Source organism: Episyrphus balteatus, chromosome 2 (genome assembly GCF_945859705.1).
Source record: "Episyrphus balteatus chromosome 2, idEpiBalt1.1, whole genome shotgun sequence".
Lineage (NCBI taxonomy): Eukaryota > Metazoa > Arthropoda > Insecta > Diptera > Syrphidae > Episyrphus > Episyrphus balteatus.
The window spans coordinates 115,689,430-115,705,665 of NC_079135.1; the positions used below are offsets into that span (position 1 = coordinate 115,689,430).

General features: G+C 32.5%; 3 protein-coding genes across 3 annotated transcripts; 1 reads left to right on the plus strand and 2 right to left on the minus strand.

Annotated features, from left to right (window-relative positions):
* Positions 1-195: 195 nt before the first annotated feature.
* On the minus strand, positions 196-4,943 carry LOC129909794 (exostosin-2). The gene is made up of 4 exons (XM_055986872.1): positions 3,813-4,943; positions 1,166-1,595; positions 947-1,106; positions 196-889 (listed from the first exon to the last, which is right to left on the minus strand). Exons 1-4 carry the CDS (start codon positions 4,893-4,895, stop codon positions 388-390), a joined length of 2,175 nt encoding a protein of 724 aa, XP_055842847.1. The 5' UTR covers positions 4,896-4,943; the 3' UTR covers positions 196-387.
* Positions 4,944-6,426: 1,483 nt separating this feature from the next.
* On the minus strand, positions 6,427-11,707 carry LOC129909795 (uncharacterized protein C6orf136). Its single transcript, XM_055986873.1, has 7 exons — positions 11,413-11,707; positions 11,166-11,270; positions 10,921-11,108; positions 8,683-8,839; positions 8,549-8,613; positions 6,844-6,913; positions 6,427-6,784 (listed from the first exon to the last, which is right to left on the minus strand). The coding sequence occupies exons 1-7, from the start codon at positions 11,554-11,556 to the stop codon at positions 6,644-6,646; spliced, it is 870 nt and encodes a 289-aa protein (XP_055842848.1). The 5' UTR covers positions 11,557-11,707; the 3' UTR covers positions 6,427-6,643.
* A 1,301-nt stretch (positions 11,708-13,008) lies between these two features.
* LOC129909796 (protein lin-37 homolog) lies at positions 13,009-13,812 on the plus strand. Its single transcript, XM_055986874.1, has one exon. It carries the CDS (start codon positions 13,081-13,083, stop codon positions 13,789-13,791), a length of 711 nt encoding a protein of 236 aa, XP_055842849.1. The 5' UTR covers positions 13,009-13,080; the 3' UTR covers positions 13,792-13,812.
* Positions 13,813-16,236: the final 2,424 nt, after the last annotated feature.

Below are 16,236 nucleotides of genomic sequence, written 5' to 3' on the forward strand. Positions count from 1 at the left end.
GCAAGAAAATCCGAAGAAGCATTAACGGCTATATTTTATTCGTCTTGGATAAAACATAGCACGGCCGACTAAGCTTGTACAGTCATGCACAAAGAAGAAAACCAAAGCTATAACTCCAGCCTCTAAACTTGGTAGTAATATGCATTACATTATTATATTTCTACGGGTTTTTAAACCCATTAACAATAATTCATGTTGAGCATTAATAATATTTAATTTCAAATAATCTCATCATTTAACCACAATGTGAGTATGTAAATTGTCTTGCCTAACAGATATTATATATAATTCTAAAATTCTACTAATTACTTACTTATAATATTTGGTTAATTTAATTAAACTACGATTTTGTGTGTTTTGTCTGTGTTTGAGAACAAAACACCCTCCTTACAAACTACCAATATCATTGAAACGCTTCAGTTTCTCTGGGAAATTATCCTTATACAGCACAGGATCAGCACGAAATTCAACACTTTGCAATGGCATACTGCCATAGATTTTAGCAAAACGATCAATGCATGCCGATCGTTCCATCATATGATTCAAATCGGCCGATAACATTTCAGTATTTGTACATTCGGGACATTTGAATTTTTTACGTGGTGTCACCTTAATAGGTGGCTTATTTGTAATATTTGCCACAAGGAAATTCATTGCAATATCTTCGCAATTCATATGTTCATCGACCCAATCTTTTATATCACCTGGCATGGCATTGGTATACATGTAGCTCCAATATTTATGATGAAATGCTGCACCAGTTAAAACCATGGATATTTGATTTGTCCATTCGGATTCGTAACGCCATCGAAGTGTGACATTATCCCAAACATGAATACGACTTGGGAAGCCAACAATACGATCGGGGAATTCTCGCCAAACTTCATAACTAAATTTGGAAAAGGAATCAGTTTTTAGTTCAAAACAAGTTGTCATCGTAAATTACCCAAAATCAAGTTCATCAGCAGTCAGCATAACAATATCATCATCAATGGTTAAAATAGCCTCTGTTTCTATTTCGTCATATGGAAAGAATCGATTCGACAACTTATTTGCCCTCGTTTGAATTACTTTGAATGGTTTAAGTATTTTTGGAAACATTGAAGCTGAAATGAAATAATTGATGATCAGAAATCAAAATTGACCAAAACCAATTTCTACTTACGAAGAGGTGGTAACTTCTTCTGATTATTCCAAACAACTAAGATTTTCTGAAGCGATGGAACTATGGCAAGTTTTTGAATCAGAGTAAACAAGCTCTCTACGCGATCGTAAGTTAGAATAACCGCTGTGAATCCTTGAGTTTTTGATGCAATCAATGGCAGGAATAGAGGATTATGACTTGCTTTATAGTTGTAAGGAGTGTTCCACTGAAGTGAAGTCTTTGCCAAATGGGGGAAAACTCTATCATTGAGTATATCCAATGTCGTTCTTGTAATGGTTGAGAGATCTTTGAAATAACGTTCATACAACCATTTGCCTTGTTCTTGAAGTTCATGGATTTTTTCTGCAGAAACTGATTGCAACTTGTCCATAATGGAATGTAAATCTGCTTCACGAATGCGAATTGAGGCAAGTTCCCAGTCGATGACATCCTAAAAGGAAAGAAATGGAAAAGGTAAATGAGAGGTATCTTAAATGGACGATTGGGGATACAGGATACATGGTGAGAGAGGAAACAAAAAGAATTAAGATAATGCTAGAAGCATTAAAAAAGGCATAGAAGTATGAAGAAAAACTAGGAGGTGAAAAAGGAAGCGAAATAGCAAGGGAATGTTTAGGAAGATAAAAGAAAGACAGAGTGATGGGCGGGTGAGAGGATTACGATGAAGGAAGAGCCGAATTGGAAGGAAGTAAGGGATGAGAAGACAGTATGAACGGATACGAGGTATTGGAAAGAGAAGTAAGAAGGTAAACCGGAGAAGGAAAACGGGAGTCAATTAAAGACTCGAGATACAATAGGTGGTGGATCCAGCAATATTTGAAAGCTGGAAAGAACGAGGAGAATAACAACAGTAGTCGGCTAGGAAATGAGTTGAGACTAACATGGTACTGGAGGTGAGAAGAGGAGAAACTGTGTAGAATTTGTGAGGGGTAAGAAGAGACATGGGAACATATTTATTCATTTAGTACAGCTAAATACTAGCTTTAATAATTAATGAATATACACATTTTTAACAAATAATATAATTATAAATTACAAAATCGAGTAAAAATTTGATTGAAATTTTGGTGATAAATTAAGTGATTGGTCAAATTAATTATGAAATCTATTATTGAAAACATTAAATAAACTGAACATTATATTTAAAGGAGAAAATCGTTCGTAATTGGTACGATAGTTTGAAATAAATATTCTATTGGGGAAATTTCTGACGTTTCGTTGAATAATATTAAAATTGATGCGAGATAAAAAGTGCAAAGATTCTATTTTTTGCCATTAATTAAATTTACAATGAACGAAAAATATAAATAAGACCTTCTATTCTGAAGACAGGGCATGTCAATAAGTTTAGTTCTGTCTATGTATGGGAGGCGGTCGTAAGCGTTATCTCACCTTAGGCCTATTGAGGCAAACCTCAAAAAACTCTTTTGAACCCATTCTAGTCTCGCTATATGTCACTCATAACGAGGTGACCAAACCTGACAAGCGTACTCCAGGAGGGCTCTAACAAAAGTTACGAATAGCTGTTTTGCAATAAAAGGATCGAAAACTGACTCTCTATAAATCCAACCAAAAAGTGAATTGGCTTCATTACTTATGGAATGAATGTGTTCTATAAATTCCAGTTTAGGTAAAATAAGACACCAAGGACAGAAACTTGACTTACATGTGACTAGGAAACTCCATTTAACAAATAATTAAAAGGAATTTATGAAACTTTTCTTGTAAAACTCATAAAATAACATTTATTTATATATATTAAGAAGCAAACAATTACGAACACAGCAGTCGAAAAATGAATTAAGGTCATATTGCAACATTTCACAATTACGAATATTAGAAAGTTTTAAAGATTGTAACATCAGTTTAAAAAAAGATAAGAAAAAGGAATATAAACCTACAGTAAAACTACACTTTTGTAAGGCTTTACAAAAAAAAAAAACACTTATCTGTAAGGCTTTACCAACGAATTGTGCGCTCCCAACCAAAAGTAGAACATTTTTTCCTTTTTACACAAAACAAAACCAAAATTGGATTCACTATGGCGTATACGTACTTTTTTGCAATTATTTAATTCAAATTTTTCTTTTACAATTTCAAAACTACTATATAACAATTTTTGAATTAATATTTTTGATTTAGATGGTAGTCATTTATGAATAGTATAAAAAGTATAAGACCGAAATGACTGCCTTGCGGTATTTCAGAGTAGTCTACAAAAGTAGTTTGATGAACAATTATTGATATGATCTATTGAATAAATTCGATTGAAGCCACATAACAAAATTTTCTTAACAAAATTCTATTCGAGAGTTTGTCAAATGCCTTCCTGAAGTCTGTAAAGACGCAATCTAACTGTAGTTTTAAATGACTAAATACAATTTTCGGCAAATTCCATGAGAAAAGTCACAGTAGTATATTAGGAAGATGCAGGTCAGGTGGGGATGAAAGAAAGTCAATATGGGAAAAAGTGAATGAAAAATAAAATAATAGACAAGGCAGAGGGAGGAAGGAGTGGATAAAGGGTTTAGAGGAATTGAGAAGTGATAAGGCCAGAGGAGAGAGAGGGGAGAGAGAGGGGGAGAATAATAGACAGAAGGAAAACTTGTAACCCTTAGGGGAAGCATTAAATCTAATACATACATACCTTAAAGGGAAGAATATAATTATCAGCCATAATAACCGGTATACAATTATGCGCCATAATTTCGAGCAAATCCGATTGCCCTAATCGAACACTACGAGCAATAAGGCAAAATGTTCCTTTGCCTAGAACTCGAGGATAATCATGACGTTTGCCTTTGGGCAAACTACATCGAATACTTGTGTTTATTCTTTGATTTTCAGTCATTTCATCGACTTCTTTCTGTGGACAAGTCGAAAGAAGTAACACATATTGACCAAGTTCATCAGCCAAATCCCGTAAAAGTCTAATATGCTGAGGGAGCATGTTTAGCTGAGCAGCAATCAGGAGGAATTTCTTTTCCCCATGACTGACGACATGACTGTGACTAACTAAACGGGGGCTCCATACGGGAATGGATATATCAAAGCCCACACGATAGCTCCATGAATCAAAGCCACCTCCCATAATCAACGCTTTGTCAGTGTTCACATCCATAACCCGATTAAATTCAGGATACCCACCCGGAAGCATATTGAAGAGAATATGATTCTCTCCATTCTCCCAATAGTTTAATGAAGCCAAAGCTTTTCCAACCAATTTGGTATCTAATAGATTTTGATTGAGTGTATCAATGCTTGGAGCAAATAGACAAGCTTCATTTGGATTTGGAGTGTAATAGGGACTTTCTACAATTGCTTTCAAAATCTCATGATATTCCTGAGTCAAGGTGAAAGCTTGTTTCGATGCCTGATCCACATATTCAGTAAGTGGATAGACATAAATTGTAATTCTATCTTGTTCACGTTGCCCACAACGATAGACATTAAAACAATCCCAAAATGAACAATTCAGATTCCTACCACGAGCCAATTCAGCATCATCTTCTAAAACAAACTCGGAAATTCTCGAAATGTCGAGGGAAACTTTTTTGTTTGAAAATCCATTGGCTGAGTGTTTTTTTTCTTCGAAGAGATCCCACAAAAGTGAAACTCCACCGAAAATAACAATAGCCACTAAAGTGTAGGTTAAAATGTTAAAGATTTTTTCATTTTGTTGTTTTTTATTACTTTTTACTAAAACACTACTTTTTAGAAAACTTTTCATGTTTTCGTTTTCTTCGGGAGATATTTTTTTTTTTATTTTGATGAAGCTAGAGAAATGTCATTTTTGACAGGAAGAGAAAAAAATAAAAAAAACAAACAGAGAGCCAGGTTGCAGAAATAGATCTGTTTGATTGGAATTTTTGATGAAGGCATTTGGAGAGAAATAATTTTTGTATACAGTTTTATGGGAAAATTATGGGAACTAATGAATTTGTAAAAAACGATACTTGATGATTTCCATTGTTTTTTTTTTATAATTCTAACTTATCTTTGTATATTTTATTTATATTTACATTATAACATAAATTAATTTTATTATGAAATGGATGGAAAGTTTAAAGCGGGATAAAAGGCTACCAAAGAAAAAAAAAATTCCATGCCTGAACGTCGACGTTCCGGTGTGATTTTTTTTCACAAAAAAACGTTGCCTATGGTATTTAGGTGTGAAATTTTAGTTACGCAGATGGTAGATGGTACCTATATATAAAAAATAATGTTATCACCGGCACTTTTCATACAAAAGCAGTGTCGGTAGCGTTTTTTTTATGATTATTCGTGCTTGAGAGGGATTTAAATCTTCTTCCTTAAATTAGCGCTTTTAAATTCACAATGTCAGAGGGGACCATTCCATAACTCTCGAATATATCTACTCCCACACTTTAGTGATACGCCTGTGAGGTTGTCCGGGGTGACCCGAGAAAAATATTGAAATCTTCAACAGCGTTTTCATTAGTTTAGAGGCAGAGTCTGCATTAGAACGTCATCACCTACGGATGCCTCAATATCGCCGTCCCGATAAGGTCTTTCAGCTAAGTACTTCAGCGCTCAGTGGGCCCAAGTTCACCTCGCTTTTGAAATGGTTTCTTCCCTCTGGGAAGTATCGTAACACTGATGAGTGTAAACGGCTCGGGTACACCAAGAACGTCATCAGCCGAAGTATGCTCGGGCGTTGTCGGCCGATAGAACCAAGCACATAGAAAGAAAGAGAGTGCGTACACCACTGAAAGCCACATCGTCCGTTGACGTACGATGACGCCCGATAATAACCGATCAACCGGCATAATCCGAACTTTGGACAAGGACACCTAGAAAAACGCAATTCGGACTGTGTCCCTAGCCTTGATCAAATGTGGGATTCAATCCCCTAGAAAAAAAAAATTATTTAACCAAATAATAAATTTATACCGATTCAGAAAGCTAAATTTCACAAAAGATAAATGTGTGTTGAATACACACATATAGAAGCCAAAAATTGTTTGAAGCTTCTTAAGTCGTTTAGTTTAATGTGTACGCATAGGGTACGCGAAAGGAGTCCTGGAATTAAAAGTAACATATGAAATAAATTAATTTGCAACTTTTATCGTTTTTAAGAATTCGTTAAAAAAATCTTTGGAGTGGGGGACTAAATATTGCTAAACATCGATTTCGTATTTAAAATTATTTGATACACTTAAAACTATTCAGGTAGAGTTTTACTAGTTTATAACTAGTAAAAAAAAAGGAAATTAAAAATCAAGAAAACATCAAAAACAAACTGTTAACAATATCGATTTATTTTGTTATTAAATAGTAGCTATTTCCTAAAAAGAGAACATAAATTATTTTATAACGATTGACTCTGTGGTTGATGTGGTTGTTGTTGTTTATCTCTGACAAACTTACATGTTTTTTTTTGTTTCAAGTAACTTAGGCGAAATATAGTGAACATTGATACATAATGTTTTTTAAGCATGTTTAGTTTAGTTTAATTTACGTTATACAAGTCGAGATGTCAGTAGTTAAACCAATCACGAATGCAACTTTTGGTGCTGCAGTAGCTGCAACAGATGCTGCTGCCAAAGGTGAATCTTTAATTACTGTATTAGCTTCTTTGCTTTGATCCGGCATCACCTTTAAATAGATCAATATTTAAAAAAAGGATAACGATTTATTTCTGTGTTAATGCTTACTCTGTCGGCAACATGCTTATAAATAAGGCCATCTGGTCCTACATAACAAGTAGAGAACCCATCGTACCATCTGAAAAAAAAAAAAAAAAATCAAAATAATACCAATTAATAGCCCAATCACGTAAGAATTAAAACTAGAGATGTTTAAACAACTTTTCTTAAACGTTTTGGGTTTTGTTCTCTTCAATTATTGAGCACTTCTGATAACCCATTTTACCGTCGTCAAAATACATGTTATACCGGTTTTTAGCTTTATTTTAAGCGCAGGAGCATGCTGCTCTGATCACTCCACATCTATCGGCCCATTTTGTAGCCAATTATATCCCACTTTTAGTGTTGTTTCTATACTTTCCAAAGCGAATAACTGCTTTCTAAATTTTAACTTCTGTTAATTTTTTTGGTGATGCATCTTTAGTTTTAGGCTTATTCACAAATTTCTTTTATTTTTCTCATTTGTTCTTCGTTTAAGATTTCGTCTTTACATGTTAAACACAATTAGATTTATTGACAGACACAATTTTGAGTTCAATTGACCCATGCAACTCAAGGTTTTTTAATGTGTATATGAAAAAATTAGTTTATATGAACAAATTTCTAGCAACCGTGTGAGAATAACAGTAAGCTTTAAGACAATTTTTTTTCTCCTAAACTAAGCGCATAAAGATGTTCTTTCATTACATACAACAAAGATGTGTAATTGCAATATACACAAAGAGATACTAGAAGTAAGGTTAACCAAAAATTGAACCTTTTCAGATGAGCCGCAGTGTATAACTATCATCTATAAGCGCAATATTATGTTACACATACGCCATAGTGAACGTAAGAAAATAATGCAGCTGATTAAGTATAAAAAACACCAATTGAATTTTGCTGTTTTTTCGACTGTGCTTCTTTCATTGGTAAATAATTCGCCAATTTCTATTGTTCAATACAAAGAAAAAGAAAAAAACTGTTTCTGTCAAGTTGCAGCTGAAAGTTATATTATTATTAGTGAAAGGAAGGGTAAATCTGCCAAAAAATCCAGATCTGCAGATTTGATCGTAAATCAAAACTAAATCTAAATTTGTTTGCACCATGGAATGCAAAAACAGGTGAAATTTGTGATTAAACAGATTTATATAAAAAATAAACTTATTTTTTTTACCCGTGGAAAGCTTCATAACTAAAATAGATAAATCAGTTCCTAATAAATTTGATTATTCATATAAATAAGTTGTTTTTTTTTTTTATTATTTTCTACTTTTAACACTTAAAAAATCTAATTATAGTAAAACAATTTCTATAAAAAAAATATGGACTTATACTTAAGTTTTGTTTCAATTTTTATTATTAATGATTGACTTAAACCAATTTGGGGTGGGTAAAAAACTGTTTACTTTCTTTGAGAATTTCGATTAATTTAATTGCATTTTAAAATTTGAGATTTTAATAATCTTAAATCCATTCATCTGAATTCCTTTACATTTAGCTATATGTTTCAAAATTTAAAAATGCATACGCTTAAATATGTCGAAACATGGAAAAATTGACTTATAATGCTTCTAATTGATAAATGTTGAATTCTGTCACATCGCTAATCGCTGTCGTAAGATTAGCTTTGAAAACCCACGTACCCAAGTTTTCAATTTTTCACATTGATATTTTTGCCCCGAGGGGGACGATTTTGAGTAGGGCTAAAAGATGTATAAATAAATAGACTTACGCTTCTTGTTGGTCCAGAATTTCCTTAAACTTCCATAGTTTAACCTTCCAAAATTGGAACATCACCTAATAAATTAAATAAAAAAAATGTTTCACTTAAATACCATTAATATTTCTTTAACCAAAACAACCTACCTTCAAACCCGAAATACCTCGAACACTCCACCGTATCCTCACCGAATTATCTTCTGGGTGTTTTGTAATTTTTAGAACTTCCAACTTAACATAGGCATACTTCAAATGACCAACTGTTCGTAGTAAGGCAACTGTCTTTACATAATGATATAGGCCTCTGGAATAAATAACAAATGGAATCTTCTGTCGTGGTTAATGAATAGTAGGGTGGGTCAAAAAAAAAATCGAAATTCTCTTTTTCTTTTTATTTTATACTTCAAAAAAATTGCTAAACACCTCTAGAACATACTTACCAAATATGACTTGTTTATATTAATGGGAAAGTAATACGCTTCGCAATTTTACATTTTTACATCAATCTTCTACTAAAACAAAATCATTTTTTTATTAATCGACCTTTTAACTAAATTCCTCCAATATTCTTGTAGGAAATTGAACGCTCTAGAAAAAATCGTCTTTCAGTATTGTATCGAAAGTGAAATAAAAAGTGTATCGAATTGTACTTTTTGATTCTTTCAACTTTTATAAAAGAATTATTAAAAAAATATAATTGTTAATGAACGAATAACTTCAAAAAGTTCGGTAGAAAAATGTTTGAGGGCATTTTTGATTTTGTTCTTGCGTGATCCAGCGAAAAGAAGTAGATTGTTTACAACTGGAATACAATGATGTCTTATTTAAACTCAATGGTTTGATCTTACCAAAGAGAAAAAGCGCTTGATGAGTTAATCTGTTAATTTGCAGATTTATTGCAAATTCCAAAATTCAAGCTATAATCTAATCGTCAAAAGCTATTAGACAGAGGTCAATTTTTCAAAAAATGAAAATAACATGAATTAGTCTAATTAGCACGACTGGGTCGCACGAACTTGCTCTTAGAGTTCGAGTTGCTTAAATTTTTAAGACTTTTTATATAGAAATTTGGGAAATGTAAAATAATATATATAAAAAAAAAAAAAAAAAATAACAAATAAAACATAAAATTCGTTTTTTTAAAAGAATAAAACAAAATCTGAAATCAAATTGTAGTTTCGGAGTAAATCGGATTTAAAAAAACGGTTCTATGACAGGTACCGTTAATAATGATTTTTTAAATAATTTTTTTTTATTGAAAGATAGACCTTCTCTTAAAATTTACATTTAAATTCTTTTACAAAATCATTGGAGCCGTTTTCGAGATATTTCACTTTTACTAAAATCGGTATATGACAAGTACCCATATTTTTGTTCCAAAAAAATTAATTCCAAAAACCCCTCTGGAGAGTCGCCAAATAATGCTACATACAAAGTTTTACATCAATCGCTCTATCCTTTTAGGCTGTAGCTTCGTTTACAGACAAACAGACTGACAGACAAACAGACGGACATACAGACGGACTTCCGGGACCCACTTTTGTTTGCATTCTCTATCATCGTAATGTCATGGAAAAATGTTATCTCAACTTTTTTTTTTTTTGTACGAATGCATAACTTGATTTATAGTACCTATATCGCAAGTAAAAATTGTCTGAGAATATTTCCTTTGTTTCAAATATGGGAACGAAAATTATCATGAAAAAGTTTCCCTCCAATTTATTGGTATCGGCAATAGACTTCCAGGGGAATATAATTGTCATTTCATATGAATTTTTCTTTAATGGGAATAGATTTCGTGGGAGATTTTCCTACCCTAGAAGTAGAAGATTCGCGACCACAAAACTGTATCGAATTAAGTAAAAGTGTATTTGTGTACTTTACCAAAGCCAAGTGTATCGAAAAAAGTACAATCGTATCGACTTTTGCAACCCAGAAACTATTGAAATCATTAGAGTTTGGATACGAATATCTTTTCAATTGTTAAAGCAATCAATGTGATGCCCAGGACCTTTTTGTGGAACGTTTAAGCCCCTACAACAATACATCTTGCTAAAGTAAAAAATGTTTTTATAATTTTTTAAAGTCTGACCTCGAATATCTTTCAAATGGTTAGATTAATGAAAAAAGTTTATAAGTGTTTTTTTGTAGAGAGTTCAATTTTCTACAAGAATATGTAAAGAATTCTGCTAAAAAGTCGATTTATAAAAAAATGATTTTTTTTTAGTAGATGGAAAATTGCGAACCGGAAGACTTTCCCATTAATATAAAGAGTTCATATTTAGTGAGTATATTCTAGAGGTGTCAAGCAATCGATTTTTCGAAGTATAAAATCAAAAGGATTTCGATTTTTTTTTGACCCACCCTAATGAAAAATTAACTTACACTGTGTGCTTTCCTTTAATATTATTCTCAAAAATTAAATTCGGACTATAAACCGAATAGTCCATTGGTTGAATAAATAATGTTGGCAGAGTATTTCGCAGCACATTGAAGACATGATCTAACTGCTCTTGAGTTGGTTTATTTGAATCATTCGACTGTCCGGGGGATTCTTTTACTAATTTGCTACTCTATAGAAAAATATTACATCAGAATTGTAAATTAATTTGGAAATATTAAAAAAGTACCTCCAGAACATCCGAGGATAATTTTTCTGTAACAGGTTTTGTCGCAGGTTCAGTTCCAAAATTGACTAGTGGACTTATCTTAAAGGGCAAAGGAGTGTTTATTGGCTGAAATGTGAATTCAATTGACAATTTGTGAGACACTCATTTTTTGTTATGTAATCGACAATTCCCAGATTCAATTCAATTTCAATCCTTTTTATAGAATCTTTAACAAGGATTGCATAAATTCTAATTCCTTTTAACTTACCTCAATTCCTCGACAGTGTAAATTCCTTCTTCTTTCCATATCACTGACATTGGTGGTGATTGGATAAAGAATTCTTTGTCGTAGTAATGTATTGCTAAATGATACCAATCGCAAAGTTGATACATTTCGAAGGACGTTGGTCATTATTTTTTTGTATTATCTACAAATTATATTCGACTGTCGATATTTTAGTGAAATTGAAATTTTTTTTGTAATTTCCAATTAACTTCAAGAACTACTAGTGGAATGCTTATGGGCTATGCAAGAATGAAAAATACTCAAAATTATTTTGACATTTCCCGTTCCCATGTGGGTTATTTTTCGTTATTTGCCGGGGGGACAGAAAAAAAAATAGTGTTCGAAAAATGTGTTCCATTTCCAAAAGGCTTTTTGTTATGACAGATGAAAGGTATAGTCGCCAATTCGCCGGAAATTTTATTATTCAGCTTTTCAGCAACAGTGTTCAGATAGTAAGGGATATTTTGAGGCCCAATTTTTATATACAAATATAAATAAACTAACTTACAATTCCTTGCTTGACGTTTAAAGGGATTTCTACCCCTACGACGACCGACAGCAAAATAAGCTGCCCAAAGCGTTTTTATAAAAAAAAAACCAAAATTTTATCTTCGAAATTTTCATTACAAAAATAGCACAGCGAAATTAATTTTTTTTTGTTTTTGTTCTAAAACTTTTTTTCTGATGTATTTTCTTGAATTTGTTCATTTATATTTTTATTATTTTGACTTTGACATAATACTTGTCTTTAACATGTCCACTGTTGACTTTGGAGACTTAAACTTTTTTGATTCGCTTCAGCTATGTACTAGGCTATAATATCATACTGAATAGCACCATAAGTATTCCGTGGTAGCCTTATAGAAGCAAATACCACTTTCGGTTATTCTTATTGATGAGAATATTTACCGGAGTCTTATAGTGCACTTCTTTGCGCACTCTTATAGGATCGAATACCACTTTTGGCTATTGATGAGAATATTTACAGGAGTCTTACATTGTACTTCTTTGCGGTTCAATAGGAGTGAAAAAGGTAGCTGATTCTTATGAGTCCTATACGAGTTTTGTAGGTGTGAAATTGATCCTGACAAGAAGCTTCTCAGAATCATTATAAAGGCGAAATGATTCGCTGGGACGCATATTGCGTTGAATTTTAGGTGACATTTTTTTCTTCGTATTTCTTCGCTTTTTTCCGAGCGCTAAATTTTGACATAGAAAATAAACAGTTGGAAACGAAAATATGACTTCTTAAATGAAGCTACAAATAACTCGTATTTAAACAAATTTTAGCTCGACTTAATTTGCGAGAGAATTTAAATGGGAGCTAAAAAAATATGAATGTAAGCACTGACTTAGGATAACAATAAAAACAAAAAAAATTTTCAATGGAAAAACTGTTGAATGTAAACCCAATTAGGATATTTTTTTCTTGTTGTAGTTGACTTGAGGGGAAAAAAGTTGGAGCTTTCCACGGAATGAAATTTATTTTGACAGCTACATTTGAGAACTACTGCTTTTGTTGTATGCATTCAGAAATTTTCAAAATATAAATTAAAAAACTTTAATTTAACTTTCCTTTGATATTTTCAAATTAAATAATTTCTTTTTCATTCTCTATTTGTTACAAAATACACTCTCTATATCCCTCAGATGCATAACGCTGCCAAATATGCATATAAAAGAAAACTAAACGAAGTGCAAATGGCTCGAGGACGCTTAAAAACTGCCCTCCACGATTTGGTTGCAAATAGTGACGATGACGAGGAAATGCAAAGTTTGCCACAAAAAGAAAAACAACGCGGACGTCCCAAAAAATCTAAAATAGAATTAGAGGATGAACAATCTAATAAAAATTCAGCAAACCTTTCAAATGCTGGTAATAATCAAATGCATGAAAGTTTTGTTATGAAATTATTCGATCGTAGTTTGGATTTGTCGAAATACGATGAAAGCACTCCTTTGTATCCGATTTGTCGTGCTTGGATCGATAATACACCTCGTTCACCTTCAATTCGAAGTTATCGAGGCAGACGATCGCCTACTCCACAATCACGTGAAAATGATGGTGGAGAAGTTTTAGAGAAGTTACGTGATGGAGAATTGCATGAAATAACTTCGATGCCAGCACCTTTGAATACAGATTTATTTAAAATTCCATCATCTTTGTTTGATGATGAAAATGAAGAGGAGAGAAAAAAGACCGAATTAAGTTTGAAAGGTGCAAGTAAGGCAGAATTGTTAGCTGCACACAAACGAAGATCGAAGAAAGTTCGTTTAAATTGGCAGAAACATTCGAAAAAGTATTATGAACATAAATACGAGCTCAACTTTCAGATAATTGATGAATTGTACAAATGTTAATAAACTTATTTAAAACTTTTAATCACAGTACAATTTATGTACTGAAATATTTAAATTGGGTTTTAGAATTAAATTTATGTTGCATTAATGTAATTATTTATTATTATTTTCTTTTTTCTTGAAATTGTTTTACTTAGGTTAACGGAGTTACAATCCATTATGGAGTTGATTTTCAACCAACAAGCTTCTCCAGCCAGTTCTATCCTTATTCAGCTGCTTTCAGTTGAACGCCAAGTTGTATCTTTCTACTTGCGTTCGCCATCTTCGACGAAATTTTCCTCTACTGTGCAGTCCTTCTGGGTTGGAGTCAGTGTTGCCAAAAGCTATGATTTATCATAGTTTTCATGAATTCTGAACTCAAATCATGAAATTTTAAAAAATTTGTATTTCCTAAGCAATTAACTTCAGAACATGCTCATCTATTGCTCTTCCAGCTTTTTTTTATAGGAAATTGGGGTCTACGTTGTCTATCAAGATGATAAACCCCAGGTTTTCTTAGAAGGGACAAAGTCACCGCTTATGAATGATCTATTAATATGGCCTAATAGGTCGTATCTTAGACTGGGGTTTATCCAATGTAATTTGAATAGGATAACCTCCAGTCTTTCTTAGAAGCAGCTTAGATGTTAAGAATAACAATTCTCAAAACTAAAATTAGTAATAGACTTGATACTGAGTCACCAATTGGTCTTTAACACACGAACAAAATTGTCAAAAATCACAATTGCTTTGATTCTAAAGTAGAAAAAATTATAAAATGCATATTCATAGTTCTTTCATAAGCTGTTATTTCCTGCTTCTAAGATAGACTGAGGTTTATCTTATTCATAGACAATTAAGACCCACTTCTAAATCATTTTTCTATGGAAAAGAGCTGCTTCTAACCTGGGTAGTAACTTTAGATTCCAGATTAAGTTAGAATCGCTTTTAAAATATGACTATGAATATGGCCCGTTACCATTATCTATATTGTTCACTACCAATTACATTAACGTAAACATAAAAACTGAAAAGTACAAACTAAAGAAATATTCTTAAAATTTTGCCTTAATATGTTAAATCCGAAAAACGTTGTTGTTGTTTAATTTTTCCCAAATTTGGTAAAATCATGATATCTTTCTCAAATCATGATTTTTTCATTCGGCAACACTGGTTGGAGTCTGAAATTCGGCCGGAGCATTGTTGTTCATGGGCTCCGCATGACCTAGTCATCGCAGTCGCTACTCCTTTCCTCGTTACGTTTGGGCCTCTAAAGAGGCATTTTTACTCTTTTTAACACCCAGTTAATTTCCCTCCACTTTCCTGTCCAAAAACTCTCTTTTTATAATTTAAGTGCCTCTTTGTCCTCTTTTTTATAATCTATTTACTGTATACTAGCTTTTCTTTCTTAATTTTTTTCTTTTCGCTGAATATATTAATTCTTTCAAGGATGTTTTTTATGTGTTACTTTTAAGTCGTGGGCCGTGGTAATATAACATTTGACATCAATGAGAAAGAGTTAAATGTAGGTATTTATTAATAATTTTGAATTGTTTACAAATTCTGGTGAATGTTTAAAAAACAGTATTGAACAATTTATATAGTTTTTTGTAAATTAAGATAAAAAATTGAATAGCTAAATTCGCTTGGGACTCAAATACCGTTGACAAGTTGTAAATGTCATTTTTAACTTTTTTTTCAAAAATAAAACACCTAATGTAAATATTTAAAAAGTATTAAATCTTATGGCGTTTTCGATTGGCAGTCCGGAAGCGTCCGGAATCATTCTGAAAAAATTTTATTCACACAAAACTGTCAGTTTTGTAAGAATAAAACGCTTTCAGAATGATTCCGGACGCTTCCGGACTGCCAATCGAAAACGCCATTAATTTCAACTCTTAAAAAGCCGATTTCTTCAAAATGTATAAATGATTTTAATTTACATATATATTTAACCATTTCCACAATTTATAGGAACCAAAACTACTCTAGGGTTTATTTTTTGTTTTGGAACCTTTTTGATTGAGGCGTCTTTTTTTCCTGAAATACTCTTTCAAAATTTAAGGTAGCCCAGTCTCCAATCACCATCAATGCAGACGGGATCAAAAATCGCCCGGATATTTTCTGTCGAAACAATCCAAGGAGTTTTTATTTACCTTCGTTAAAGCCTATACTGCTGGACCATACAGCAGGATTAGGATGATAAGAGTCTTTATTTGCACGAAAGGGGCTTTTCTAGTCAATTGCCTTCTCAAACCAAAGTAGTAGAGCGGTAAGTAAATCTCTGTTTGATTTCAGCGCTGCGCTCGTGCTGTTGTCTGTGTTTTTATAGCGGAGTCTAGAAATGTTGGCTTTCATCGTTAATGTTAAATTCTGCAATTTGTCTGATTTCAACGGAGTTGGTTTTGTCATCGCCATTATAGAGATTGCAGAAGTGATTTTTCCAATTTGCGGCATCGTTTACGA